This window comes from Vidua chalybeata, chromosome 34 (assembly GCF_026979565.1).
Source record: "Vidua chalybeata isolate OUT-0048 chromosome 34, bVidCha1 merged haplotype, whole genome shotgun sequence".
In the NCBI taxonomy this organism is placed as follows: Eukaryota; Metazoa; Chordata; class Aves; order Passeriformes; family Viduidae; genus Vidua; species Vidua chalybeata.
The window spans coordinates 893,837-918,601 of NC_071563.1; the positions used below are offsets into that span (position 1 = coordinate 893,837).

The 24,765-nt window shown below is 52.3% G+C and overlaps 1 protein-coding gene across 2 annotated transcripts; it reads left to right on the forward strand.

Annotated features, from left to right (window-relative positions):
- Positions 1–15,957: 15,957 nt before the first annotated feature.
- Positions 15,958–18,000, forward strand: LOC128802182 (zinc finger protein 774-like). 2 transcript variants are annotated; one of them, XM_053968430.1, is made up of 2 exons: positions 15,958–16,038; positions 16,457–18,000. In XM_053968430.1, the coding sequence occupies exon 2, from the start codon at positions 16,471–16,473 to the stop codon at positions 17,125–17,127; it is 657 nt and encodes a 218-aa protein (XP_053824405.1). In that variant the 5' UTR covers positions 15,958–16,038; positions 16,457–16,470; the 3' UTR covers positions 17,128–18,000. The 2 variants fall into 2 exon arrangements, with proteins under 2 accessions (XP_053824405.1, XP_053824403.1); XM_053968428.1 differs by having other exon boundaries at positions 15,967–16,270.
- Positions 18,001–24,765: the final 6,765 nt, after the last annotated feature.

The following is a 24,765-nucleotide window of genomic DNA, read 5'->3' on the forward strand; positions in this document are numbered from 1 at the left end:
GTATCACTTCTAAAAGATGGGAATTGATTACACACCCCCAGCTACATCATGTAATTTAGAGATATTGACCCTTGTTCTGCCACTGCAAGATTTGGCAGAAAATACCTTGGACCACTACTTTTCCATTTTCACAGACCTTGGAGAGGACCCAAAAATCTCCCAAGATGGGGTATGGAGGCCTCATCACACAACCAGCAGGTAGAGGCTGCGGGCTCTGGGCTCAGTGGCATGGAGACTGAGGAGAGAACAGGAGTAGCCTGGGAGGGGTTGAAGGGTGGTTTCAGAGATGGTGGAGCTTTTCTTCCTAGAGGAGATAAGCATGAGAAGGAAATAATGGCACCAAGGGCAGCTGGAGAGCCCCGACTGGACACCAGGGGAAAGGAATTTCTCCCCCAGGGCAGGGCTGTGGTGCAAGACGTCCCCCAGGAGCAGCCTGGAGCAGCCCAAGGCTTTGTGTGGCCTGGCAGCTCCTGTGCACAGCCCAGCAGGGCTGGGCCACTGCCTGCAGCCAGCCCAGGCACAGCCCAGAGGCACAGAGAGCTTCAATCAGTCAGGGCTGGGAAGGTGCTGAGAAGTGCCTGGGGCACAATCACTGCCAGCCCTTGACACAGGAACCTCTGGCTGCAGGACAATGCAGCTGCAGCTCCTGGAGTGTTCTCCTAAAGCTGGAACATCCCAGTGCTCACAGACTCTGTGAGTACATTCTCTGCGGCCAGGGGTGCCCAGGGTTGTCCTGCAGAGCAGGGTCCTGCAGCCCAGGGCGCTGTGCTGGGCCAGGGCCTCTGCTGCCTGCCAGGGACAGCTCTCAGCCAGCCCTGGGTGCTTCTCACAGCACTAGGGGACAAGATCTGGCTGCAAGGAGACAGCTGGTAAGGCTTGGAAGTGTTCTCCTTGTGTGCTGAGGATGCTGCATTGTTCAGGACTGCTCCCAGCACGGCATTGAACTGCAGAACATTTCCAAGTAGATTCTACTGTTGTGGTTTGACATGGAAGTAAATTTTTTTTCATGAAGCTGGGTCACACCAATCAGTGATCAGGTTTGGATATTGGCACCTGGAGTGACCACTGAACATATGGACACGCCTCTGAGAACACAGGGGGTTAAAAGCAAGAACTCCCAGGGGAACTCTCTCTTTGGTTCTGGTCATCAGAGAGTGCAGTGCAGACTCTCCCCTGCCCAGCCATGGGCTGGGCGGGGGAGGGGAAGCCACGCGGCCTTGTCCAGGTCAGCCGAGGGGGCTGAAGGTCTGGAACCGAGCCAGCTCCTGTGAACGGAAGGGTGGAGAGAAGCAGAGATGCCTTTGTCCCCCCCCCCCAGAGGGAAAGAGACAGAGAGCCTGACAGCACCTGGAGATTTGCTGGCAGAGGAGATGCAGAAAGGGGTGGGGGGGGATGATGCCCATCGTGGGAGTCGAGAATGCGGGGCAGAGATTTCAGCCGTCCAGGGAGTCTGAACTTTTAATCCTTTCTGGGAAATGAGGGCTTTGTAAAATATTACTCCTCCTCGATTTGTAGTGGAAGAGAGACAGTCCGGGACCTGACATGTTAGAAGAAGAAATCTTTAGGTGGGAGGAGATGATGAAGTAGGTTTTGGCTGGACTTTTCTTGTTAGCCCTCGACTGAACCAAATTCTCCTGCAATAGAGACTGCATTTTAGGGGGATGCAGTGGTGACCCAAGGAGACCAGCTTCAGCAACCACCAGCGAAGGAATGGCAAGAACAGAGAAAAGCTGAGGAGGGAATGGTGATGCCCTCTGTCTTCAGGAGGAAGATGATCTCTATTCCTGGACCCTTGGCCCCAGGGGAAAATGGGGGGGACTGTAGTCCCAAGATGAGAAGCTGAACTGTTGTATCTTTGGGTCTGTGGCAAAGCATCCTTACAGGAGCCCTATGAGCAGTCTGTCCATGTGTGATGGTGAGAGCCCTGTGACATGGAAAGGAGAGTGTCACACTGGCAGATTTTCTCTGGGCGGTTGCCGTGTGTGACGTGGAAACACAGGAGGTGGCAACTGTGTTTCCTGGGGGGTCTATGGCACAGGAGAGGCTCCTCTCTCCCTTGATAGACTGAGTATTGATTCTCTGAAGGGTGGCAATTTGAACAGGAATCCCGGGTGACATTTCATGGTGGTTGTCATGGAAATTGGGAGGAGGAGGGGTGTTTTAGAGGGTCTTCATCCTGGATTTAGTGTGTGTGTCTTTTGTAGTAGTAGTTTAATAAAGTTTGTTTTTCCCTTTGTTATTAAGCTTGGGCCTGCTCTACTCTGTTCCTGATAACATCTCACAGCATTTATTTAGGGAAGGTGTATTTTCATGGGGGCGCTGGCATTGCACCAGTGTCAAACCATGACAGAGCTTAACAGAGCTCAAACTTAACAGGACTTGACTGAGACCTTAGACTTCAGCATTTAGCAAAAGAACAGCACGTAACAGTATTTAACCTTACTTATAATGTAGGACTTCATAATTCGGCAATGGAATAACACTTAACAATATTTGACTTAGATTATGACTTATTTGAAACTTAACAAATTATCAGAAGAACAACTCTTAGCAGCATTTAACTTAGCTTACAGCTTGTGACTTAACCTTACTTACAGGCCTGACTGACTCAACTACCCAAGGCACTCAAGACCCTCAGAGAGCAGCATTTCTGCCACATTTCCCCAGCACATGCACTGGTGTGTGCACACAGACACAAAGAGTCAGTGCAAGGCACCTGAGAGAAATTCCCCTGAGGGCAGGGAAATGCTCCCTGCCGAGGCTGTGGCATCTCCCCAGCGGGCAAAGGGTTGAGCCTGGAGGAGTGGGGGGATCGGCCCAGGCTCCGTCATTGTTGGGGGATCCCCCGAGTGCAGCAAACGGGAGAGTTCCCGGATCGGAGACGCCCCAACCAGAGGGAGGTGGCTGGTCCAGGAGAGCTCCAAGGGGCTCCTTTTGGAGCGCAGTTTGTAGGGCCCCAAGAGAGGGGCTTCAGTCCCAGCAATGGTTCATCCTGGCTGCATGTGGCAACAACAGCTTTCTTTGGCAGTGTGAGAACAGGGATGTTGTGCCACTGAGGGAACAAAAACAGTTCCCAGGGCTGCTCCTAAAGAAACAAGGAGCTTGTAAGGGCAGCAGCAGTGCCTGGAGCAGGCAGTGTTTGTGATGAGCTCCAGAGGAGCTGAGCCCAGGGGCTGTTGGCCAAGGCTGAGGCCCAAGGAGCATTTCTCAGCTGGCAGGGCGGGCTGAGAAGGGGAGGGGGGAATGCACCAGCACAGGGTCCATGGAACCAAGGAGCCATTGTGAAACTGTGGGGCTTCATGGAATCATGGAGACCACTGTGACATTGCTGGAGCTCATGGAACCAAGGGGACTGTACTGACTCTGTGTGGCTCCATGGAATGTAAGGATCATTGTGACACTGTGAGGCCCCGTTGTGACACTGTGGCGCCACATGGAACCGTGGAGACCATTATGACCATTGGGGCGTCATAGAAGCAAGGGGCCATTGTGATACCAGGGTCACCTCTCATCTGTCCCCAAAACTGTGGAGATGGCTCCGTGCTTTCCTTCCCATGGAAAAGAGCTGTCCTTCTCGGCCAGGTGCCCATGGCCAAATTTGGGTTCCACCTCCAATAATCCCTATTGTGACAGACTGGAGGAGATTGTTGCCTTGAATCATTTTGTGGGGCGGGGAGGAAAGGGCAGGTCCAGCCTTGCCCTGCCCTGTCACCCCAGCACTGCCCTGCCCTGGAACCCCAATGCCCCCAGAGCCTCTATCCCAGCCCAGCAGTGTCTGCCAGTCCCTGGCACAGCACAGGCAATGCTCCACAGCCACCTCTGGAGCCCCCAGCCCAGCTCCTGAGTGACCAAATGACCCCAAGTCCCAGCTGGGGGAAGGGCCCAGGAAGACCAAGGGGTATTCAAGGCTGACCACAAGGCAAGCACACATCTTGACCCTACCTCCTCTTGGAATTTCCATCTCAACAACGCTGGAATCCAGTAGCTGGTAGCTCTGTCTGTGCTTCTCCATATCTTATTTTTCTTTCTCTCTTTCTGTGTCTTCTTCTAATTCTCTCCTTTTGCAAATTTTGATTAATTTAAAATTGAACGGGCTTAGAGTTTGTGAAGTTGAATGGGTCAAGTTAATACTCTGAGAAGTGTTTTTTGTTGATTGAATGTCATATTAAACCATTTCCCGAAGTTTCTCTGATGTTCTCAAGTTGCCACTAAAGGCTGTTTGGTTTCTTTTGAGCTCCTGGGAATCTCTTCTTGGTATTTCTGCAGGACATCCAACTCAGAGGAAACAAATCATTGTAATTCCTTTTAAATGTTTTCTTGAGAAAATGGTTTGAGGGATGGCAGTCAGGGCTTGTCTGTCCTGCTTGGCACAGCCCAGGCAGGGCTTTCACAGCCACATTCCACACTCCATTTCCCAGCTGTTGGTGCCCTTGGTGCCTCTGAGTTCTGCTTGCCCAGCCCCAGGGACGCTCTCCTTGTCTGCCCATTCCCCCAGGGTCTCTGGGCAGGGATGGCCTCAGTGGGGGCTGCTGACCTCCTCAGCAACTTGGAGGCTGCTGCTGAAATTTCCTGCTCCAGAGCCTTGAAGTGTATTCAAACTGAATCTATCATATTTCAAAAGACAGTGAGAAAACATGTTTTAGGTCCTGTTTAGGCTTTTTCCCCTGTTAATACACGGCTATGTGGAATCTCCAATTGACACTGAATCCAAGTACCCCCTCCTGCAGTTGGAATAGATAGGAAAATCAAGACCCCTCATGGCTGACAATCAATCTGACTCTGTCCCTACTCCCACCCCAGCATTTCCCCCATCCAAGCCCTGGCACTCAGAGCAGCCTTGTGCAAATCTGAGCTCCCTGCAGCCCAGGCTGCACCTGCCAGTTTCAGCTCCTTGGCTCCAACTCCACCTGCTTTCCTTGGAGAAGGAGCTGCCCGAGACACAGAGGGATGTTCATTTCTTGTCAGCCAACAAAGCCAAGGCAAGGCACAGCTCCACCAAATGCAAAAGTCCTTCTTCTGCCTGGCTCTGCCCTGCCCCTGATCCCCACAGCTTGTCCTGTTTCCTTCATCCCTCCAGTGCCAGGGACTTTGTGGGACAAGGGAGCTCTGCTCTGGCTGTGGAGGGAGGTCCAAGTGCAGCCACTGGAGTGGCAACCACAACTCATCAGGTTTGTGTCCTTTGAGGGCCCTGGAACTGCTGAGACTCAGAGGCACAGAAAGCTTTCTCTTCATGGCCAACAGCAAAAATATCAACATCATAAATTTTAATAAACATCAAAACCTTTCTCTCTGCTCCTTGTGACATTCCAGCAGCATCTGACATGTCCCTCGTCTACAAGGCATTGCCATACAGGAAGTCATAAGAAGAGGAGATATAAAAGATAAAACTACAACTAAGATGCTAAGTAAGGAGTTATTTAAACTTCTGAAAAATTGGGAAAATCTCTGAGGCCAGTAAAGCATTAAGGCACTCAAGGGAGATGCATTGGAATGAGCAGAGACCAGCTGCAGGAGGAAATCCAGGAGCAATGGGAAGGACATAGATGCAGCTGCTGTAAATGAAGAGATGTCCTTAGACATGGCCATTTAACCAGGAGAGCTGGTAACACCTGAAGGAAGAGGGTTATGAAATATTAGACTGAATGTTGGTGGCATTGGTAGAGGGGAAGATCAGTATTTCTTCTCCTGCCATCAGCAGAAGAAAACAGTAGAGCCAGGAAATTCCTGTTCCTGGTGGGAAAACTTTGCCATTTCTTCAAAGTACTCAAGTGACCCAGATAATAAAGATGTGCTTATCTCTTATGAAACTAACAGGTATTAAATCCTGCGCCCCTTTCGAGGTAGACACCCGTTGCCACAGGCCCCCAGACAGGGAATAATGAGCATTGACTCCATGACTGCAGAAGGCTGATCAATTGCTTTATTATATCATCTTATACTCTATTATACTGTACTTCTTAAGAAACTCAGCAACCCTTACAGCCAGTCCAATACAGCTGGGACCTAATTGGTCAATCCATCCAAACACCACCCAGTGTCCAATTACAAAATCACCCTTTGGTAAACAAATCTCCATGACACATTCCACATGTGTACAACAGCAGGTGCAACAAGTGGAGATGAGAATTGTTTCTCATTCTTTTCTCTGATCTTCTCCCAGCCTTCCCCAGGAAAATACCTGGGAAAGTGTGTGCCTGCTCTCTGTGGCCAGAGAGCTGCTGCCACAAGCACCGCAGTGGCAGCCCCAACATTCCCCTCTTTATTACACCACAGGGGTGGCAGCCCCAAATGTTCCCCTGTCTGTGACACCACGGCGCTGGCAGTCCCAAGATTACACTCTCCATGACAAAACAGGGCTAGCAACCCCGAGGTTCCCCTCTCTTTGACCCCACAAGGATGGCAGCTCCAACATTCCCCTCTCTATGACATCACAGCCGTGACAGCCCCAGCGTTCCCCTGACTGTGGAACCAGAGCAGTGTCAGCCTCAACATTTTCCTCTCTGTGACACCATAGACATGGCAGCCCCAAGTGCCCCTCTCTGTGACACCACAGCAGTGGAAGACCCAGCGTCCCCTCTCTGTGACACCGCAGCTTTGGCAGCCACAACATTCCCCTCTCTATGACTCCACGGTAGAGGCAGCCCCAGTATCCTCCTCTCTATGACATCACAGCATTGGCAGCCCCAACGTTCTCCTCTGTATGACAACACAGCAGTGGCAGCCCCAGCATTCCCATGTGTGTGATAGCGCTGTGAGACAGCCACAACATTCCCCTCTCTGTGACACCACAGCCCTGGCAGCTGCTGAGTTCCCCTGTCTGTGACACCACAGCTGTGGCAACCCCAGTGTTTCCCTTTCTGTGACACCCGAGCAGTGGCAGTCCCATTGTCCCTGGCTCTGTGACACCAGAGCAGTGGCAACCCCAACCTTCCCCTCTCTGTGACACCACAGCTGTGGCAGCAGCACTAGATCAGAAGCAGCAGCCATGGAACAGGGGAGCAGGGGAGGAGCAGAGAAGGAGCAGTGGAACAGTGGTGGATGAGCAGTGTTGGAGCAGCAGTGGAGCAGTGGTGGAGGAGCAGAGCAAGTGTGCTGAAACAGCACAAGACAGCTTTTGAGCAGCAGTGGAGTGAGCATGGAAAAGGTGGAACAGTGGTGGAACAGGAACTACAGCCATGGAATAGAGGTGGCACAGGCCTCACAGCTGTGGAGCTGCGGGACACAGAGCGGCTCCGAGCGCTGCAGGAGCCGGCCCCACACAACAGAGCGATCCCTTCAGGCTGACCCAGCGCGGGGGCAGAGGCAGGAATTGCTGCTGGGCTGTGGAAGGTGTGGATCGAGTGCATTGAAGGATGACCTGGGGGTTTGATCCTGCTCATTGTGGCTGCTTTTGTGCTGCCAGGACGGTTCCAATTTGTCTGAAGTCATGAACTAAGAAGAAACTTGGGAGAAAATTTATCAAACTGCCTTCTTTACTGCAGGGAAACACATCTGGGGAGAAGTTTCATGATTTCTGATTTGGGAACCAAAGTGGGTCAGTTATTGGCCTGTGGTTTTGTTCTAATGCAGGCACAAGTTCCAAATTACTGCACTTTAGCGTAAGAAACGAGGAACGTGCCTCACCCTTGCGATGTTGATAATGGGTGAAGAGCTTTTTGTGGTCATAGTGCTAAAAAAAGCAATTGGAATTCTTTTCCCTCCTTCCCCTTTTCTTCCTCTCTCTGGCAATGAGCCTTCAACTCTTCCTGCAGGTCTGCTTCCCATAATCTGCTCCGAACTTGGAATGTGCCAAATGAACAGAGGGAAGACAGAGATTAATGGACCATAAAAACTTCAAGCTGTCTCCTTGTAGCCTCTGAAGTTTAAGGACTTGGAAACTTCTGCTTTTTCAACTCTTCACCACATGCCACTCCTCTAACTTCTGCCTGGTCATAAAACCTTCCTGTGGCCCTGTTTGGGAATTGACACTCGTATTTTTCAGGAGAACCACAGTGGGTGTCAAAGGTTTGGGTGCTGAAGCCTGTGGGAGCCTTGCCTGAGTCACAGAGAATCCCAGTGTCCCTGGGTTTTTTTTCCCAGGAGTATCCAGATATTTGTCATAGGTTCCAAGAAGGAAAAAAAAGAAGTGGAGAAGTGGTTCCCGAGACATGTCCATGGCTGCGATTCCTGTTTGACATAAGTGAAATTAGTGAAAGGCTCCTGCTTCTCTCTTTCCACAGGGACACTGTGGATGCATCCGGGATCTCTGGTGACCCAGCTGGGAAAACATTTCAGGCCACTGCCTTGACTGTTTGCTCTGCAACTTGCCCAAGGAGCCGCAGTGCCCATGGGCAAAGATTTTCCTCTGGAATGTTGCTGCTTTGTGCTCCATTGATGAGAGAGCAGAGTGTCCCGTGGGGGATTCTTGACTAGATGGACAAGTGCTATGATCTCATTGATGTGCTGACATCATCTTGAAAAGGAATTGTGCAAGACTCCGCAGTGTCCTAACTGGGGAACTTTGGCTGAGGCTTTGGCTGAACTTTGGGCCAGGCTTCCTTGGAGATCAGTGCCAGTCAGGGGGATGGAACCGGATGGCAATGGACCCTGTGCTGACAGCCCCAGGAGAACGAGCTGGACATTCACGGAGGCTCCCAGTGTGGGCAGATTGGCCCCCCAGCTTTGGGGACCCCATGGGAATGTCCCGGCTTCCCTCTGGGCTCTCTCTCAGTTTTGCAGAATCTGTTCCTATGGCTGTGCAGCCTTTCAGGAAGGATGTGTTTTCCCTCTTTTTTCCAGCCACTGTCGCACTCACAGGGAGTCAGCCTCTTCCTGCTCCAAGGAAAGGTGCTGGTGGCACAGCCCATGTGTCACCCCCAGTTCTGTCTGCAGCACTGGCGGCTTGGACATGAGGAGGTTGCATGGGGAACCTCCTTGTGGTTGAGGAAGCTCAGGTACAGATCCTGGAAGGAAGCCCAAAGGCCCCAAAGCATTTCTGCAGGAGAACTCCTGCTCCAGTGTGTGAGACAGTGCTCCTGTCTGTGAGGCAGAGCAGAAGGGCTGCTCAGACTTGCCACCCTGCTCTAGGCAATTCTGCTTGGCAGGAACAAACCCCACAGATCCCTTCCCTGAGCAGCAAGAGGCCCTATGTCCATCCCAGCATCCAAAAGGGACAGTCAGGGCCCCTGGCACAGGTGGGATCAGTGGGCTGGCACAGCAGCCCCAAGGCAGCATCAAGGATGTGTCTCTGGTGGACACTGATGCACTGTGCTTGGAAACCCCCATTCCAAAGGGGCAGAATCCATCCATCTTTCTGGAGGCATGACAGGATGCCACAGACTGTCTGTGCTGGAGACCTAGGAAGGTCTCACTGGGAAGGAGTGGCCAAATCACCCTCATGGGACCAGCACTGAGTCTCCATTCATCTTTGGCAGGGATGTCCAGGACCCATTCAGGAGCCCGTGGGCTTTTGTCAGTGATGCCTTGAGATGGAGAAGGTTCAAGAGCTGTTTGTCTTGCCCGGGACCCCCCCAGGATCCTTCCCTTGTGGGGTTGCTGGTGGGTCCAAGAACAGCAGGTGGCCAGTGGGGCCGGGACAGGGCAGAAATGACAACATCGCATCCCCTGGGACTCCCCGGTTCCCTTCCAAGAGCTGATCTGCACCCGGAGAGAAAAGCATTGCTCAAGAAGTCTCACTCAGCCTTGAATACTCCCACCTGACCAGGGCAAAAACCTAATGGAGAGTGGAAGATGATCCTGGGCCTTGAAAAGCATCTGCTGAGGGCACAGCAGCACTGAAAGAACTGAAGCACAGAAGGGCTCTCAGGAGAGCAGAGTGAGAAAGAGAAATGGGTGTCCAGAGCAGCAGAGCAACAGGCACTGGGATGGGGCCGTGTGGAACAGCCTGTGCTGGCCAATGCCATGTGGCCTGGTGAGGCTGGAAGGCATCCAGAGCACCTTGCTCTGCCAACCCTTGGCTCTGGCCAAGCTTCAAACCAAGTGCCTCCTTGCCAAAAAGAAAAAAGAGCAGGGGCTGGAAGGAAAACTGATCCCAAGATGAGTCACCAGCCTGATAAGGATAACACCAGCTGGGAAACACCAACCGACAGAGGGAGGGGCAGCTGCAGGGCCATTATCTCAGAACCCTCAGTGCATGGCTATCAGCTGGGACAATTCACACCTTCCCAGGGGCACTCAAGCACTTACTAGATGGCCAGGAGATACAATCAGCAATCAAGCAATCATTGCAGGACTATCAATTATCCTGAATGACATAGAGTGTTTGTCCTGTGAACTCCCACCCAGTGAACTTTATTCAGTTTTGAAAGCCAGATGGGAAGCACATGGGACATTTGATAGCCTTGGGAACTTCCAGATTAATAGAAATGCCGACAATAGTGCTTTCAGATATTTAATTATGGCAAAAGGTATGGAGAAAAATGTGCAGGAGATGAGTACAAACTCAGCTCCCACCCCAGACGGGATAACTCTAGGAGACATCAAGAAGATGGATCCAGAGCAGTCCCAGACCACGGAGATCTTCAGCTTATGGTTAACATCCAGAACAATTCAGGACATGCTGAGGGGTTGCAGGACTGTTTTGATTCCTAAGTCAACCAATCCAGAGCGGTTAAAGGACATTAACAAATGGACACCCATCACGATCGGTTCTGTCTAGCTAAAACTGTTCTCCAGGATTTTAACAGCCAAACTGAGCAAGGCCTGCCCCCTCAACCCCAGGCAAAGAGGCTGTAGAAGAGCGGCGGGATGCTCTGAAGACCTGAAACTCCTGCAAACCATAATTTGGTAGGCAAAAAGAGAACACAAAGCCCTGGGTGTTGTATTTGTGGACATCGCCACGGCTTTTGACACCATAAGCCGCCAGCACATTCTACATGCCCTACAGCAAAGGGAAGTTGATCCCCACATCATCAATTTGGTGAGCAATATGTATGAAAACATCTGTACGAATATCAAAAGAAAGGAAGCACAAAGAGACCACATCCAGATCCGTGTTGGAGTTAAGCAGGGTGATTCAGTGTCACCATTTTTATTTAATCTGGCCATGGACCCCCTATTGTGCAAGCTGGAAGAGGCCGGCAAAGGATTCCATCAAGGACCGAGCAGCGTCACAGTGATGGCTGTTATGTCTATTTTCGATAATTTGTGCTTGTGAGAAATAGATGTATGAAATATGTTATGTCGGTAAGAAATATTCCTGTAAGTTTTTTAAGCACTCAAGCCGGGGACAGGAAGGTTGCTTCACAGTATTTCAAAACCGCAGCTGGCAGCAGGGAGGAAAGGAGCTAATTTGCAAAGGAATGGACGTGGCTGGCTCAGAGATGGGTATTTCTCCAAGATAATCTGAGGAACAGCCAGGCGGTGAATACTTGATAAATAGCTCAGATGGAGATAGCCAGAGCCATCAAGAAGACGCATCTCAATGTCGAGTTCCAGTCACCCTCTGATTGGCATACATGGCTTCCCAGACACAGTTTTGTTCAACTCTATGAATATGTGGGACTTTGAATGGAAAGAAAAGCCCGATCACCGAAATCCCTGCCTCGAGCAAAATAAACTGTATAAAAACCGCTTGAGCAGGACAGTCAGTGTGAACATAGGGGACCCTATGCTGTAGTGGTCAAACCTGGGTCTCACTCAGTGCTGATCCTGGGCTTGGCACTGACCCTTTTTTTTTTTTTTTGATAGTGGCTTTTCATTGTTATTCTCTAAATTTATATTTGGACCATTTAATAGATTTTCTTTAATTAATAAATTGGAGCATTCATTTATACCAATGGCATTCGCAGATGATCTAGTTTTATGGAGTGATTCCTGGGAAAACATGAAGAGAGACATCAAGGTATTAGAGACCTTCTGCAATCTCACCCGTCTCAAGACACCAGGGGAGAAGTGCTACGGCTTCAACATCAAGCCGCCAAAAGACTCCTACACTGTCAATGACTGCGTTGCCTGGACCATCAACGGCACACCCCTAAGCATGGTCTGCCCCAGCAAGTCTGGGAAATACCTGGGCCTGCAGATTGACCCGTGGACTGTGACAGCAAAATCCAGACTTTCTACAAAACTCAAATCCTGTCTCAAATGCATTGATAAGGCTCCACTTAAACCTTTGCAGAAAATCAATATCCTCAAAACTTATACCATCCCTCAGCAGACCTACCTGGCTGACCACTCGGACCTGAAGGCAGGGTTCCTAGATACCCTCCACCAGAAGGTTTGGACAGTGGTGAAGAACTGGCTGCAATTACCTTTGTCTGCCTGCAATGCTATGCTTTACTTGAGCACAAAGGACGGTGGTTTGGGCATCACCAAATTGGCAAGGCTGGTCCCTAGCGTGCAAGCTCAGAGACTGCATGGAATCGCTCAGTCTTCAGATGAGACCATGAAGATGTTTTGGCCTCCCCCTTTTCCAAACAGTCCTTTTTCAAATGCCCAGGTTTCCCGCACCCAAAGAACATTTGGGGGTCCCCCTTCTTAAGAGACTTTTTCTTGAATTGCATCCAGTTATCATGAGGGTCAGGAGGGAATGATCAGTCTCATAATCTGAATCTCTGGGTCCTGGATCAAAAGGCTCCCCCTCCTCCTCACTGCTAGAGCCACAGTCAGCGATACAAACTGCTAACGACCATGAGAAAGGATGCCTTCCCCTCCTTCGTCTGGGTAGGGGGGAGGTTGATGGCTGGGCCCCTCTTCAGAATCAGAGGTGCCAGTTTCAAGTGGACAGGGAGAGTCAGAGTGAGGCAGGGGGCCAGTGGCATCTGCAGAGGATACAGCCTGAGACTGCTCTTGCTTTTTCAATGTCTCAAAAGTATTCTCCAGGACGGGAGCCTATCTGACACCCATCGTAAAAGTGACGTAAGGTCCTGCTTTAGGATGGGAGAGCCATGCCTGCCCAGAAGGGCAAGCATGGTTCCATAGACGTCTCTCTTGTTGGACGTGTCCTGTCCCTTTTTTAGTTCCCCTGGCTCACCTGTCAGTCACAGCAGACAGGCGATTGTGGGCCCATACGTGGTTCTCTCACCGTTACGATCAGTTCCAGCGGCTCGCCGACTGCCACCAGTCAGGTTCTTCCCTCACATGGAGGCACCAATTATCAGCGATGAAGAGAGAGAGATGGGGTTCGGTGTGATGGTCAAAGAATCCCAATTTATTGTGAAGTACAAAAGCTTATATACTTATTCTAGGCAGACTACTAATGTTTTACTACAATGATTGGGTTAAAGAACACATAAACAAACATATTCATTTTAAACATTTCTACATTTTCCTACATTTTAAACATCTCTTGCTTGAAGAAATCTGATGTAATTTTCCTTTTTCCGGTTAACTCCTCTGATTGAATTGTCTTGCAATCTTCATTTAATCCTGAAAGTTCTGTTTGCTATTGCCAGGCCATTTTGTTTATCAAATCTCTCATGCTAATAAGATCCAAAGTACTCTCTGATTTGTGTGCCCCAACAGGGTACCAGGGTGGGGACAACCAGGATGTTGGGGAAGGGGGAGTTCAGGGGGTCTCTGGTTTTGCAGAAAGGAAGGGCTAGGGGCTGGGAAAGGCAGGAATGGGGGCCCGAGGCATTCCAGGGTGTGCCAGGGTCAAGTCCACAGGAAGTCTAGTGACTGGGAGCCATGGGATGACCGGGAAAAGGGGAGCAGGGTGTCCTGCTGTGCAGCAATAGGGGATTCAGGGCGGTCCCTGTGCAGGATAAGGGGACCAGGGGGGTCCTGGTGCCGGGAATGGTGGTTCAGGGTCCTGATGCCGGGACTCTTTGGACCCCCTACACCCCAAAGCAGAGAATAAGGAGAAAAGGGACCCTGGGACCCCAAAACCTCCAGCATCCCTAAGTGGGGAGATGGAACAGGGGGGAACTTTTTGGATTCCTGGGACTCCCTGCAGCCTGGGGAGGGCAGGGAGCGAGTAGATGAGGGACCCCCAATACAAGTGTGACCCCAGCAGCAGGGACAGGGGGAACACACAAACATCAAAGGGGAGAGACCAGAGACGGGGAACTCCTGAGAGGCATTTTCAGGGCTAAATCTTGGTATTTGGGAGGGTTTTATGGACCCCACGTGGCCGGTGACTTCTAGGGATGGACTTGGGCAGAGGGACCTTCAAAGCCAACGTGCTGATCCCATGTTTTTCCCCAAACCAGGATTTTCCATTCCCAGTCTCTGGGGGCAAGGACAAGAAGGATTCAACAAAGATGCCTGTCTTAGGTTGCAAAATGTAGCTGGGGGTGTGTCTATACCCATCTCATAGAGGTGGGTCAGTTATCACAGTCCCTGCCAGAGCTGCCAGAGCCCAGCCCAGCCCTGGGGGCTCAGCTCTGCCCTACAGAGCCCTCCCAGCTCAGGCACTGCCCAGGGGCAGCTCTGGCTCTGCAGGCTCTGATGGCAATGTCAGAGCAACCCTGAGCAGGCTGGAAAAGCAACACAGATGCTTCCTCTAAAGGCCGCTGTGCTGATTTCTGTCACTGCCTGCTTTATTCAGATCTGAGAGAAAACTTGTTTATTTTTCTCCACCTGAAGTGAGACGAACATCTATGTACAATTTCTCATCCAGGCATCCCAGAGCAGTAGATTAAGAAGGATTTTCCTTTTTATGCAGCCCCTGCCTTGCTGTTCTCCCTGTAGAATCTACTTGGAAATGTTCTGCAGTTCAATGCTGTGCTGGGAGCAGTCCTGAACAGTGCAGCATCCTCAGCACACAAGGAGAACACTTCCAAGCCTTACCAGCTGTCTCCTTGCAGCCAGATCTTGTCCCCCAGTGCTGTGAGAAGCACCCAGGGCTGGCTGAGAGCTGTCCCTGGCAGGCAGCAGAGGCCCTGGCCCAGCACAGCGCCCTGGGCTGCAGGACCCTGCTCTGCAGGACAGCCCTGGGCACCCCTGGCCTCAGAGAATGTACTCACAGAGTCTGTGGGCATTGGGATGTTCCAGCCTTAGGAGAACACTGCAGGAGCTGCAGCTGCATTGTCCTGCAGCCAGAGGTTCCTGTGTCAAGGGCTGGCAGTGATTGTGCCCCAGGCACTTCTCAGCACCTTCCCAGCCCTGACTGATTGAAGCTCTCTGTGCCTCTGGGCTGTGCCTGGGCTGGCTGCAGGCAGTGGCCCAGCCCTGCTGGGCTGTGCACAGGAGCTGCCAGGCCACACAAAGCCTTGGGCTGCTCCAGGCTGCTCCTGGGGGACGTCTTGCACCACAGCCCTGCCCTGGGAGAGAAATTCCTTTCTCCTGCTCTCCAGTCTGGGCCTCTCCAGCTGCCCTTGGTGCCATTATTTCCTTCTCATGCTTATCTCCTCTAGGAAGAAAAGCTCCACCATCTCTGAAACCACCCTTCAACCCCTCCCAGGCTACTCCTGTTCTCACCTCAGTCTCCATGCCACTGAGCCCAGAGCCCGCAGCCTCTGCCTGCTGGTTGTGTGATGAGGCCTCCAAACCCCATCTTGGGAGATTTTTGGGTCTTCTCCAAGGTCTGTGAAAATGGAAAAATACTGGTCCAAGGTATTTTCTCCCAAATCTTGCAGTGGCAGAACAAGGGTCAATATCTCTAAATTACCTGATGTAGCTGGGCGTGTGTAATCAATTCCCATCTTTTAGAAGTGATACAGTTATCTTCTGTTAATTGACCAGTTTTCTTTATCTCTTCCACAACCAATCTTTCTTGCAGGAAATATCTTCTCTTAATGGGCCATTGAATGTCCCTGCAGGACTGAGAAAAATGACATCATCCCATTGTGAGATGCTCCGCCCAGGGGGAGGGGCCAAGCATTCCTGCCTGTTTATAATCTCGGACTTTGAACACCATTGGCATCCTTTTCCCACTGCATTCTCAGTGGTGCAGCTTTTCTTCTCTACTGGATTCCCAGAGGAAGATTCCCAACAACACCACCACTGGACCTTCAGAGGAAAACTTCAGCCTTCTACAGGATCATTGCTTCAAGACAACCACACCTGTCATACTGCAGGAGGACTGCAGCCCCCATTTCCTGGGACTGCTGCCAGCATCCTGACCCACAGGGTGTCAGGTTGTATTCTGACTCAGTCAGTGGTTTTTTTTTCTTTGTCCAATAGCATTTGTATTTTAAATTATTTTCTAGGAAAGAACTGTTATTCCTATTCCCCTATCTTTGCCTAAGAGACACTTAAATTGAAAATAATATTAATTTGGCAGGAGGGAGGGGGTTAATATTTTCCATTTCAAGGGAGACTTCTGCCCTCCTTAGCAGACAGCTGTCTTTTCAAACCAAGACAATGCCCCACGACACCCAGGCAGGTGTGGAGGAAATCACTGCCCCTTTCCCCCCCTCTCCTGCTCCATCTCCCAGCCCAGCATTGCCCCCGGCTGCAGGACGACCCCGCTGCCAGCGCCGACCTCCTGGAGATGCACTGGGGGCATCTCCTTCTCCTTCCCTCTGGCATGGAGGCAAATCCCATCCTGTCCTTGTTCTTCCTCCCCCAGACAAGGAGCTGAAGATGGAGACCAGGGAGGACAAATCCCCGCAGCAGAGCCTCATGGAAGAGGCCCTTTCGAGTGGTTCCACAGTGCTGGAATCCAATGGGGCGGAAAAGCCCCAGAGATCCCACAGGAAGAGGGGCTCCAAACCCAACCCAGAGTGCTCTGAAGAGAAAAGACCCACTCTGTGCCAGGAAGGTGGACAAAGCTTCAGCTGGAGCTCGGAGCTGGTGGTGAATGAGCAGCTTTGTGATGGGGAGAAGCCCTACAAGTGCTTGGAGTGTGGGAAGAGCTTCAGCCAGAGCAGCACCCTGATCCGCCACCAGATGATCCACACTGGGGAATGGCCCTACAAGTGTGGGGAATGTGGGAAGGGCTTCAGGTGCAGCTCTGAGCTCATCACCCACCAACGCATCCACACTGGGGAGAGGCCCTATGAATGTAGCGAATGTCCAAAAAGGTTTCACACCACCTCCACCCTCCTCAAACACCAGCGGATTCACACAGATGAGAGGCCGTTCCGCTGCCCTGACTGTGGGAAGGGCTTCAAGGAAAACTCCCACCACATCAGCCACCGCCGCATCCACACCGGGGAGAAGCCCTACGAGTGTCCCCAGTGTGGGAAGAGCTACACCCAGAGGTCTCACTTGACCAAACACCAACGGAGGCACCAGTAAGGGAAGGCCTGCAAATGCCCTGACTGCAGGAAGAGCTTCGTGCACTGCTCCTGCTTCATCCCCCATTGGAGGACCAACGTTGGGAAGAGCCCTGGTGACCCATGTTCCCTGTGATCCATGCTGGGAAGAAACCTGTCTCTTTTCCTGCCCCTGGCAATGACATGACGTGGGCTCAAAGAACATGAGGGTCTGGCCGTGGTGCTGTCATAACATTCACTCCCACATCAGGTCATTGCCAGGGGCAGGAAAGGGATTCTCTCTCTCTCTCCTGAGGAGGAGGGTGTCCTTTCCAGGTAGGAGGGAATAGGTGGCTGGGAAGAGACAGTCGGTGGTGGTGTAGTTTTCTTATCTCTTCTGTGTTCAATATTGTTTCTGTTCCTATTTGTTCCTTATGAGGTTGCTGTTCCAAATAAATTGTTCTTATCCCAGCCCAGGATCTTTGCCTGTTGTGCTTTCCATGGGAGGCGGGAAGGCAGCGAGTAGCAGGGCGGTTGTAGCAGGAGCAGGAAATTGGGGAATCCCATTCCTAAAGCCTGGCTGGTGGAGACTGAGCATCCCAGCTGGTGCCAGCCCTGGTGGCCATGGCAGCAACCTTGGGAGCGGGTCCCACCTGGCTGGGAGCTGTGGGAACCTCTTCACTCTGGTGCCCAGGGACAGGACTGGAGGGAACAGCTGCAACTGAGTCGGGGCAGACTTAGGTTGGATCTCAGGAAAAGGTTTTTCGCCAGAGGCTGCTGGGACATTGACCAGGCTCCCCAGGGAAGGGTCACAGCTCCAGGGCTCTCTGCACTCCAGCAGTGTTTGGACAGCGCTGCCAGGCCCAGGCTGGCATTGTTGGGGTGTCCTGTGCCGGGCCAGCAGCTGGGCTCGAGGATCCTGATGGATCCCTCCCAGCTCAGCCAATTCTGTGGTTCTGGGATGCTGGGAATGGGACTGCCAATGGTTGCCATGGCTACAGACTGAGGCTTCAGGTGGGAACAGGTGTCCATGGCAGCCACCCCTGGCATGGGGTCTCCATGGAGCTGCCAAGGGATGGACCATAGCAACAGGGGGTGGTGATGGTCACACTGGAAGCTGACCACAGCAATGGCTTCTGGTGATGACTGTCTGATTAGGATCAGATTTGTCACACACACTCAGAGGGGTTCCGTGGGGACTTTCCAAGAGTCTCCAGGCTGTTCAAGAGCTGGAATGTCACAGGCAGAGACAGGGGCTCCATGGCCATCTCCCAGGGCTTTTTAGGGATGGTAAAGAGCTGTGTGTGGTCAGAGGCAGTCACAGCCATTCCATTGTGACATCCCAGGGCGCCGTGGGCTGCAAAGGCACCGATCTGTCACAGGCACTCACGGGGGCTCCACGGTGACATCCCAGGAGTCCCCAGGCTGCCAGAGAGCTGGGATGTCCCACACAGGCACAGGAGATCCTGTCATGGGCAGAGTGGGAGCTGTTGGGGAAGATGAAATAGCAAAGCCCTATAAATATGATGGGCTGGCAAAAGAGTCAGAAAATACAGATATTGAGATGAAAACAAGGTTTGAAATACCAAACCTTAATCACTGAGCATCTCGAAAACAATAATACAGCCAAGCTGGAAGCAATCCCCCCTTCTGATAGATCCAAAGGTCAAATGGAATGTTCTGTCTCACCCCTCAATGTATGGTTCATCCCTCACCTGTAACCCTCCCCTGAAGTATCAGGTATCTGTAACCCCATTGACCCAAGTCCTGTCCCAGCCCACCTTGAAGCCCCCTGATAAGGTGTGGCCGAGGGACCGGACGCTCCCTTGGACCTTCCTCTTGGGATGCCCACCTGGCACACTCTCTCTCTCTCTCTCTCTCTCCCCCCACTCTCCCTGGGCCTGCCACGAGTTGCGGCTGGCAACTCCAAGCAGGGCCCTTCACCCTTTACAATAAACCATATGTTCTAAAGACCTGGCTTCAGAGATCCCTCATCACCACCCATCCAAACCAGCCTGGAGCCCAGCAGTCCCCGCAGGGAGCTTCAGGCAAAAGTTTTGTTTCTTTATTAGAGAAACTCCTGCTGAGTCATGAGATGGAGAAATGACACCCAGCAGCCACCATAGAACCCCAAAACCCTCCCGGACCCCTAGACTTCTACAATTCCTTCTAAGAGAGGAGACTGTGAGTGGCTGGATCCAATTCCAGCCCCAGACTTTGTCCAAGGTGTAAAAGATTGGACAGGTGGAATTGAACTTTAATGCCATTTGTCCCACAGGATTAAAGATGGAATACCAGAGAGATTTATGTAAATACAGCTCTGATTGATTCTGATCATGGTTAGACAGAAAGATCTTAATCAGCGTTATTTACTCTACAGCATAGCAGCTATAACTGTTCTTAGAAGATTCTGCTCTGGAAAGCAACTCTTAAGTCAACAGGGCCTTACTGGAGTTGTTTGAACCCATTGCAGGCAGAGCCTCCTGCTCCAGCAGGAACTGCCTTTCCTGTGCCATGAGCAGGGCAGGTCCCGCTGCAGGAAAAGCCCCAGGCCAGCCCCAACACAGGGAAGGCCTCGGGCACAAGTGCAGAGTGCCCTGCTGGGAGCTGTGCCAGGGAGAGCCTGAGGCACCAAAGGCACCTTGGCAGCAGCAGCTGCTTGCAGGGCATGGCCAGAAGCCTCCCTTGGCAACCCAGCCTGGTGGCCAGCACTGCAGAGCTGCTGCTTCAGGGCTCATTTCTGGCTGGGCTCTGGAAAGCCACTTGTGCTCCAGGAGCCTGACTGGGAAGCAACTGGCCCCAGCACCTTGGGGACAAGATCTTAATGAAAAGAGTCTTCATGGCAGCAGAGACAAGGCAGGGGCAGAGGAAAGGGGAGAGCCAGGCCCAGGGGACAGGGCTGCCATGCTGACGAAAAATAACAATACAGGACTCTTTCGAGGCCCTGTAATTGGAATGAGCGCACCTTAAATCCTTTAGCGAGGATCCATTGGAGGGCAAGTCTGGTGCCAGCAGCCGCGGTAATTCCAGCTCCAATAGCGTATCTTAAAGTTGCTGCAGTTAAAAAGCTCGTAGTTGGATCTTGGGATCGAGCTGGCGGTCCGCCGCGAGGCGAGCCACCGCCTGTCCCAGCCCCTGCCTCTCGGCGCCCCCTCGATGCTCTTAGCTGAGTGTCCCGCGGGGCCCAAAGAGTTTTCTTTGAGAAAATTAGAGTGTTCAAAGCAGGCCGGCCGCCGGCATACTTCAGCTAGGAATAATGGAATAGGACTCCGGTTCTATTTTGTTGGTTTTCGGAAGCGGGGCCATGATAAGCGTCGGCCGAGCGGTTCGCACGGGGGAGGGTCCCCAGGGGGGGTCCCCGGGCCGGCGCCCCGCCTCGGCCGGCGCCTAGCACCCAGCTTAGAACTGGTGCGGACCAGGGGAATCCGACTGTTTAATTAAAACAAAGCATCGCGAAGGCCTGAGGCGGGTGTTGACGCAATGTGGTTTCTGCCCAGTGCTCTGAATGTCAAAGTGAAGAAATTCAATGAAGCGCGGGTAAACGGCGGGAGTAACTATGACTCTCTTAAGTGAGATGTCATAGTTGCTAACTGGGCTGAGCTGGGGAAGTTGCGCCTCCTCGTGGCCCCGCTGGATACCCTTGTGGTAACTAAGTCGACTTCTCCCCCAGTGTGAGAGGGGGCAAACCCTTGCTCCCCCTATCGTTGGCCTCGCCACCCAGCGGTAGTCTCACAAAAAATGCGAAACCACTGTTGCCGGCAACCAGTTGCGTAAGTGTTGCCCAAAGCCTTGTCCACGGGCTAAGTTGGACAAAGTTGGCAGTTTGGTGAGAGGGGCCAGCTGCTGACTGAGGACTCCCTCACTCACTTTCCACCGGACATGACACTGGGGGCTCCGGGGGTCCCGTGGCCCTGGGCTTCTCCACAGTGAGGCGGGAGAGGTTTGCACGGGCCCCGACTCTCGGAGTTCCAGCTGCCAGGCCGATGAGCCCATCCCGGCTGCGGTAGCTGGACAGTGGTAATCGGTTCTGGGCGGGAGGGGTTCCTCCTTCATAACCGCGTCTGTGCCCAGCTTTGGGCCACAAATTCCAACCTGGACCATCAGGTGGACGGGCCACCTCTACTTAACCCGGAAAAGGGACATATATTCTATATATGTGTTCGAAAAATAGTAGTTACTAACTGGGGTTAGCTGGGGAAGTCGCGCCTCCTCGTGGCCCCGCTGGATACCCTTGTGGTAACTAAGTCGACTTCTCCCCCAGTGTGAGCGAGGGTGAATATTCGCCCTCCCTATCGCTGGACTCGCCACCCAGTGGTAGCCTCACAATTTGCTGAAACCAAAAGTTTGGCACCAGTAAAAATCTGATGCCCAAAGCCTTGCCCACAGGCAAAGTTGGACAAAGTTGGCAGCTTGGGTGAGAGCCAGCTGCTAACTTTTGGTACCCTCAATTCAACCGGATTTTCTATTGAGATGGCGCAATCATGGGTTTTGCGACTTGTATCGATAGCCACTCAGACTGACCTTTTGGATATTCTAAGGGTCAATGAGGCCAAAACTCCATCTTTACCCTCTCTGCCCAGGAAAGAGGGTTTCCAACTGGTGTGTTTGGAATTTAATAACTCCACGTTTGTTCATGATGGGGGAATCCATCACGGTGTGGTTTGGGAGGGCTTGGCAAAACTTCCAGAGCCATATGAGCCTTTACAATCTGGCCTGGACTGGGAGGATACTGAGTGTGCTGGCAGAGGTGATGAGAGGCCTAAAACACCTGAGGCACCTGCCAGGATTAGCGAGGGCAGTTCACAGATCAGGACTCCTGTTGTGTCTGTCCCGGAAAAAAAGCCAGCTTGTCCACGCTGTGCAACCCGGTTTACTCGGATATCGGGGCTGATAGACCACCTTAAGAGGACCCACGGGCAGAAAATGTTCTTCTTTAAATGCTCAAAATGTGGTAAACAAAATCTGAATTACCACAGTATTGCTTGTCATGTCCCACAGTGCAAAGGGACAGTAAATGTAGCCCCAACAGGTGAGTGGGTATGTGAGGTGTGCCAAAAGGGTTTTACCACCAAGATTGGCTTGGGCCAACACAAGAGGTTAAAGCATCCTCTTGTGAGAAATGTGGAACGGATTGTTGCCTCCCAACCTAAGGTGCCATCTGCTGGGGGGGGCCACAAGAAAGTATGGACTGAGGAGGAGGAGGCTCTTCTGGTACATTTGGTGGAGAGATTTGCCGGTAGCAGAAATATAAACCAACTAATTGCGGAGCATATTCCATCTAAGACGGCAAAGCAGATCAGTGATAAAAGGCGCCTTCTGGGAAAGGGTTCCTCCGCAGAAGTTCCATCTGGACCAGAGGGTAGAGGGAGGAAAGTATATCATTCTGGGTCTGCTGGAGTGGTAAAGGAGGGACAATTAAAGCTCCAATATAATGAGGCCATCAAAAAGGAGATATTGGCAGGTAAATTCACCAGATACCAGGGGGCGGTCGAAAAAATTTAAAGTGGGCAAGATTCACAGAAAGTGGTGAATAAAGTTTATGAGGAATTCCTGATTGATCTAGAAGGGCTGGGTCAGAGTACAAAAGCGACCAAGGGTCGGAAGGTACAAAGTACAAGTGGTGAATCAGCATCCAAAACGGCAACTAGTTGGATGCGAAAAAGAGCTGTAAAAAGAGGGAAATATCTTAGATTTCAGAGGCTGTTTCATTTACATAGAAGGAGGTTGGCTCGGCTTATTTTGGATAGCACGGAGGCCCTACAATGCCAAATACCATCTGGTACTGTCCATGATGCCTTTAAATCGAGATGGGTAACATCCGTTGAATTTGGGGGTCTCGAGGATTTTCCACCATATGCGGAGGCGGATAATAACATGTTTCGGGCCCTGATTACCGAGAAAGAGGTGGAAAAGAACTTGAAAGAGATGTGTAAAACCCCTGCTCCTGGGCCAGATGTGGTAGATAGGGACAGGTGAATGGAAAATCTCGGGATGTGACGGAAAGCAAGACCCTTCCCCCCTCATCCTGCTATAGATGATCAATCACCCCTGAAGCATGCAGCCCCTCCTAACTCCAGTAGTTTTCCACTCCTTACTAACCCTAGCCAGACCCACCGTCCCCCCTTTGATGTAGTAAAGCCCCCTTGACTATTTAACCTCACGAGATGAGATAATAAACACCATTTGACCATCCACCACATTGGTGTCTGTGCATGTCAGTGGACCGAGTGACCCGGGCGAGGCCGGGTTGCCGTGCTGTGTCTTGATACCATGTCGCCCGCCTTCTCAGCAGAAGGCGACATAGTGCTGCCGAAACCCGGGAAAAGGGGAAAAGAGAAACTCTCTTGGGTAGCGGGTATCGCCTGGACAAGAGCAGCGGCCGGAGTGGCTAGACCAACTCTCGGCGGGGGAGATGTCCCCGGACCAGCGATTGACATGGAAGCCATCACGAAGGTCGTGAGTTCGGTTTATAAGCAGTGGGGAATTAAATGCAGCCTCAAGGATTTTTATCTCGCTATTGCGAGACTCTTAGAGCTTGGGGCGATTGAACATCGCGCGGAAATATTACACCCGGAGGTGTGGGAGAAATGCACAGCCGCGCTAGCTGAGGAAACAAAGTCCTCAGGCAGCGGCAAAAGCCTCAAGGCGTGGGGAAAAGTCAAACAAGCCCTGCGCCGGGCGCTAGAGGAACAGGAAACATGGAGCGCCGCGCGCACATGTTTATTAGCTACACCCAAGCTGGGGGTAGGAGCGGCAACGCAAACCGCCCCCGAAAGCGATCTACCCAGGTGCGGAGATCCGGGGGGGCCGGGCGCGTTCCCCCCCTCCCCGAGCCCAAACCCCCCCGCAGAACCTCCTGAAAAACCTGCGGGTTCCCCATCCATCCCTTCACCACGGATCAGCAATTTGGCGCCGGGGGCGCGGCAGCGCGCGCAGTCCTTTTGGGAGGAACTGGCAAGGGAAGCCAGAGACGCGGAGAACACGGCTCACAAGGAGACGCGGGCGGCGCCGCCACCCTACCCAGCTGAACAGGGCGCCGGCGACCGAGGGGATGGGCGGGGCGCGGAGGCTCTCGGCAGGAAGAGCCCAGAGTCACGAGTTCTTGCTAGTGCGCATCCGTGAGGAAAAGAGGAGGAGAGGGGCGGCAGAGAGCGCACGCCCAATCGGGAGCCGCGCTCAACGCTGCTACCATTTAAGGGAGAGACCTCCCCCTGCGGGCGGCAGGGCAAGCCCAGGGGGCAGGAGCGGCACCAGCCCTGAGGGGAGGGACGGGGCTGGAGCCGCACAAAAAGGCACCGAAGCCCGGAAGTGCGCTGGCATTCGACTTCCAGCTCTGAGTCCGGCGACAGCAGCTCCACCAGCTCGGGAGAGCTGACGGAAGCCGACTGGGACTCAGACACGGAAAAAGTGGAGCTAAACGTGGTTTAAAACAAAAAACGAATAAAGCCTTAAGCCACATCGAAAGGCAATCGCAATGCAAACCAGCCCAGTTTACCGACTGGGGAAAAATAAAAATAGCCTGTGCAGAATGGACCCCTTCAGCCGCGGTCCAAGTCTTCCCGGTTAGGATCACCGGGCCAGAGGGGAATCAGCAAAGGATATATAATCCGGTAAACCCCAAAGACGTACAGGCAATTGTCAAAGCGATCTCAGAGAAGGGGATCAACTCGGCTATGGTCTC

Excerpts from the sequence above, each read along its gene's own strand:
- LOC128802182 (XM_053968428.1), top strand. The coding sequence starts at position 16,249 with ATGCCCCACGACACCCAGGCAG. Across the intron at positions 16,271-16,456 it reads GCCCCACGACACCCAGGCAG|ACAAGGAGCTGAAGATGGAG; the intron begins GTGTGGAGGAAA and ends TTCCTCCCCCAG.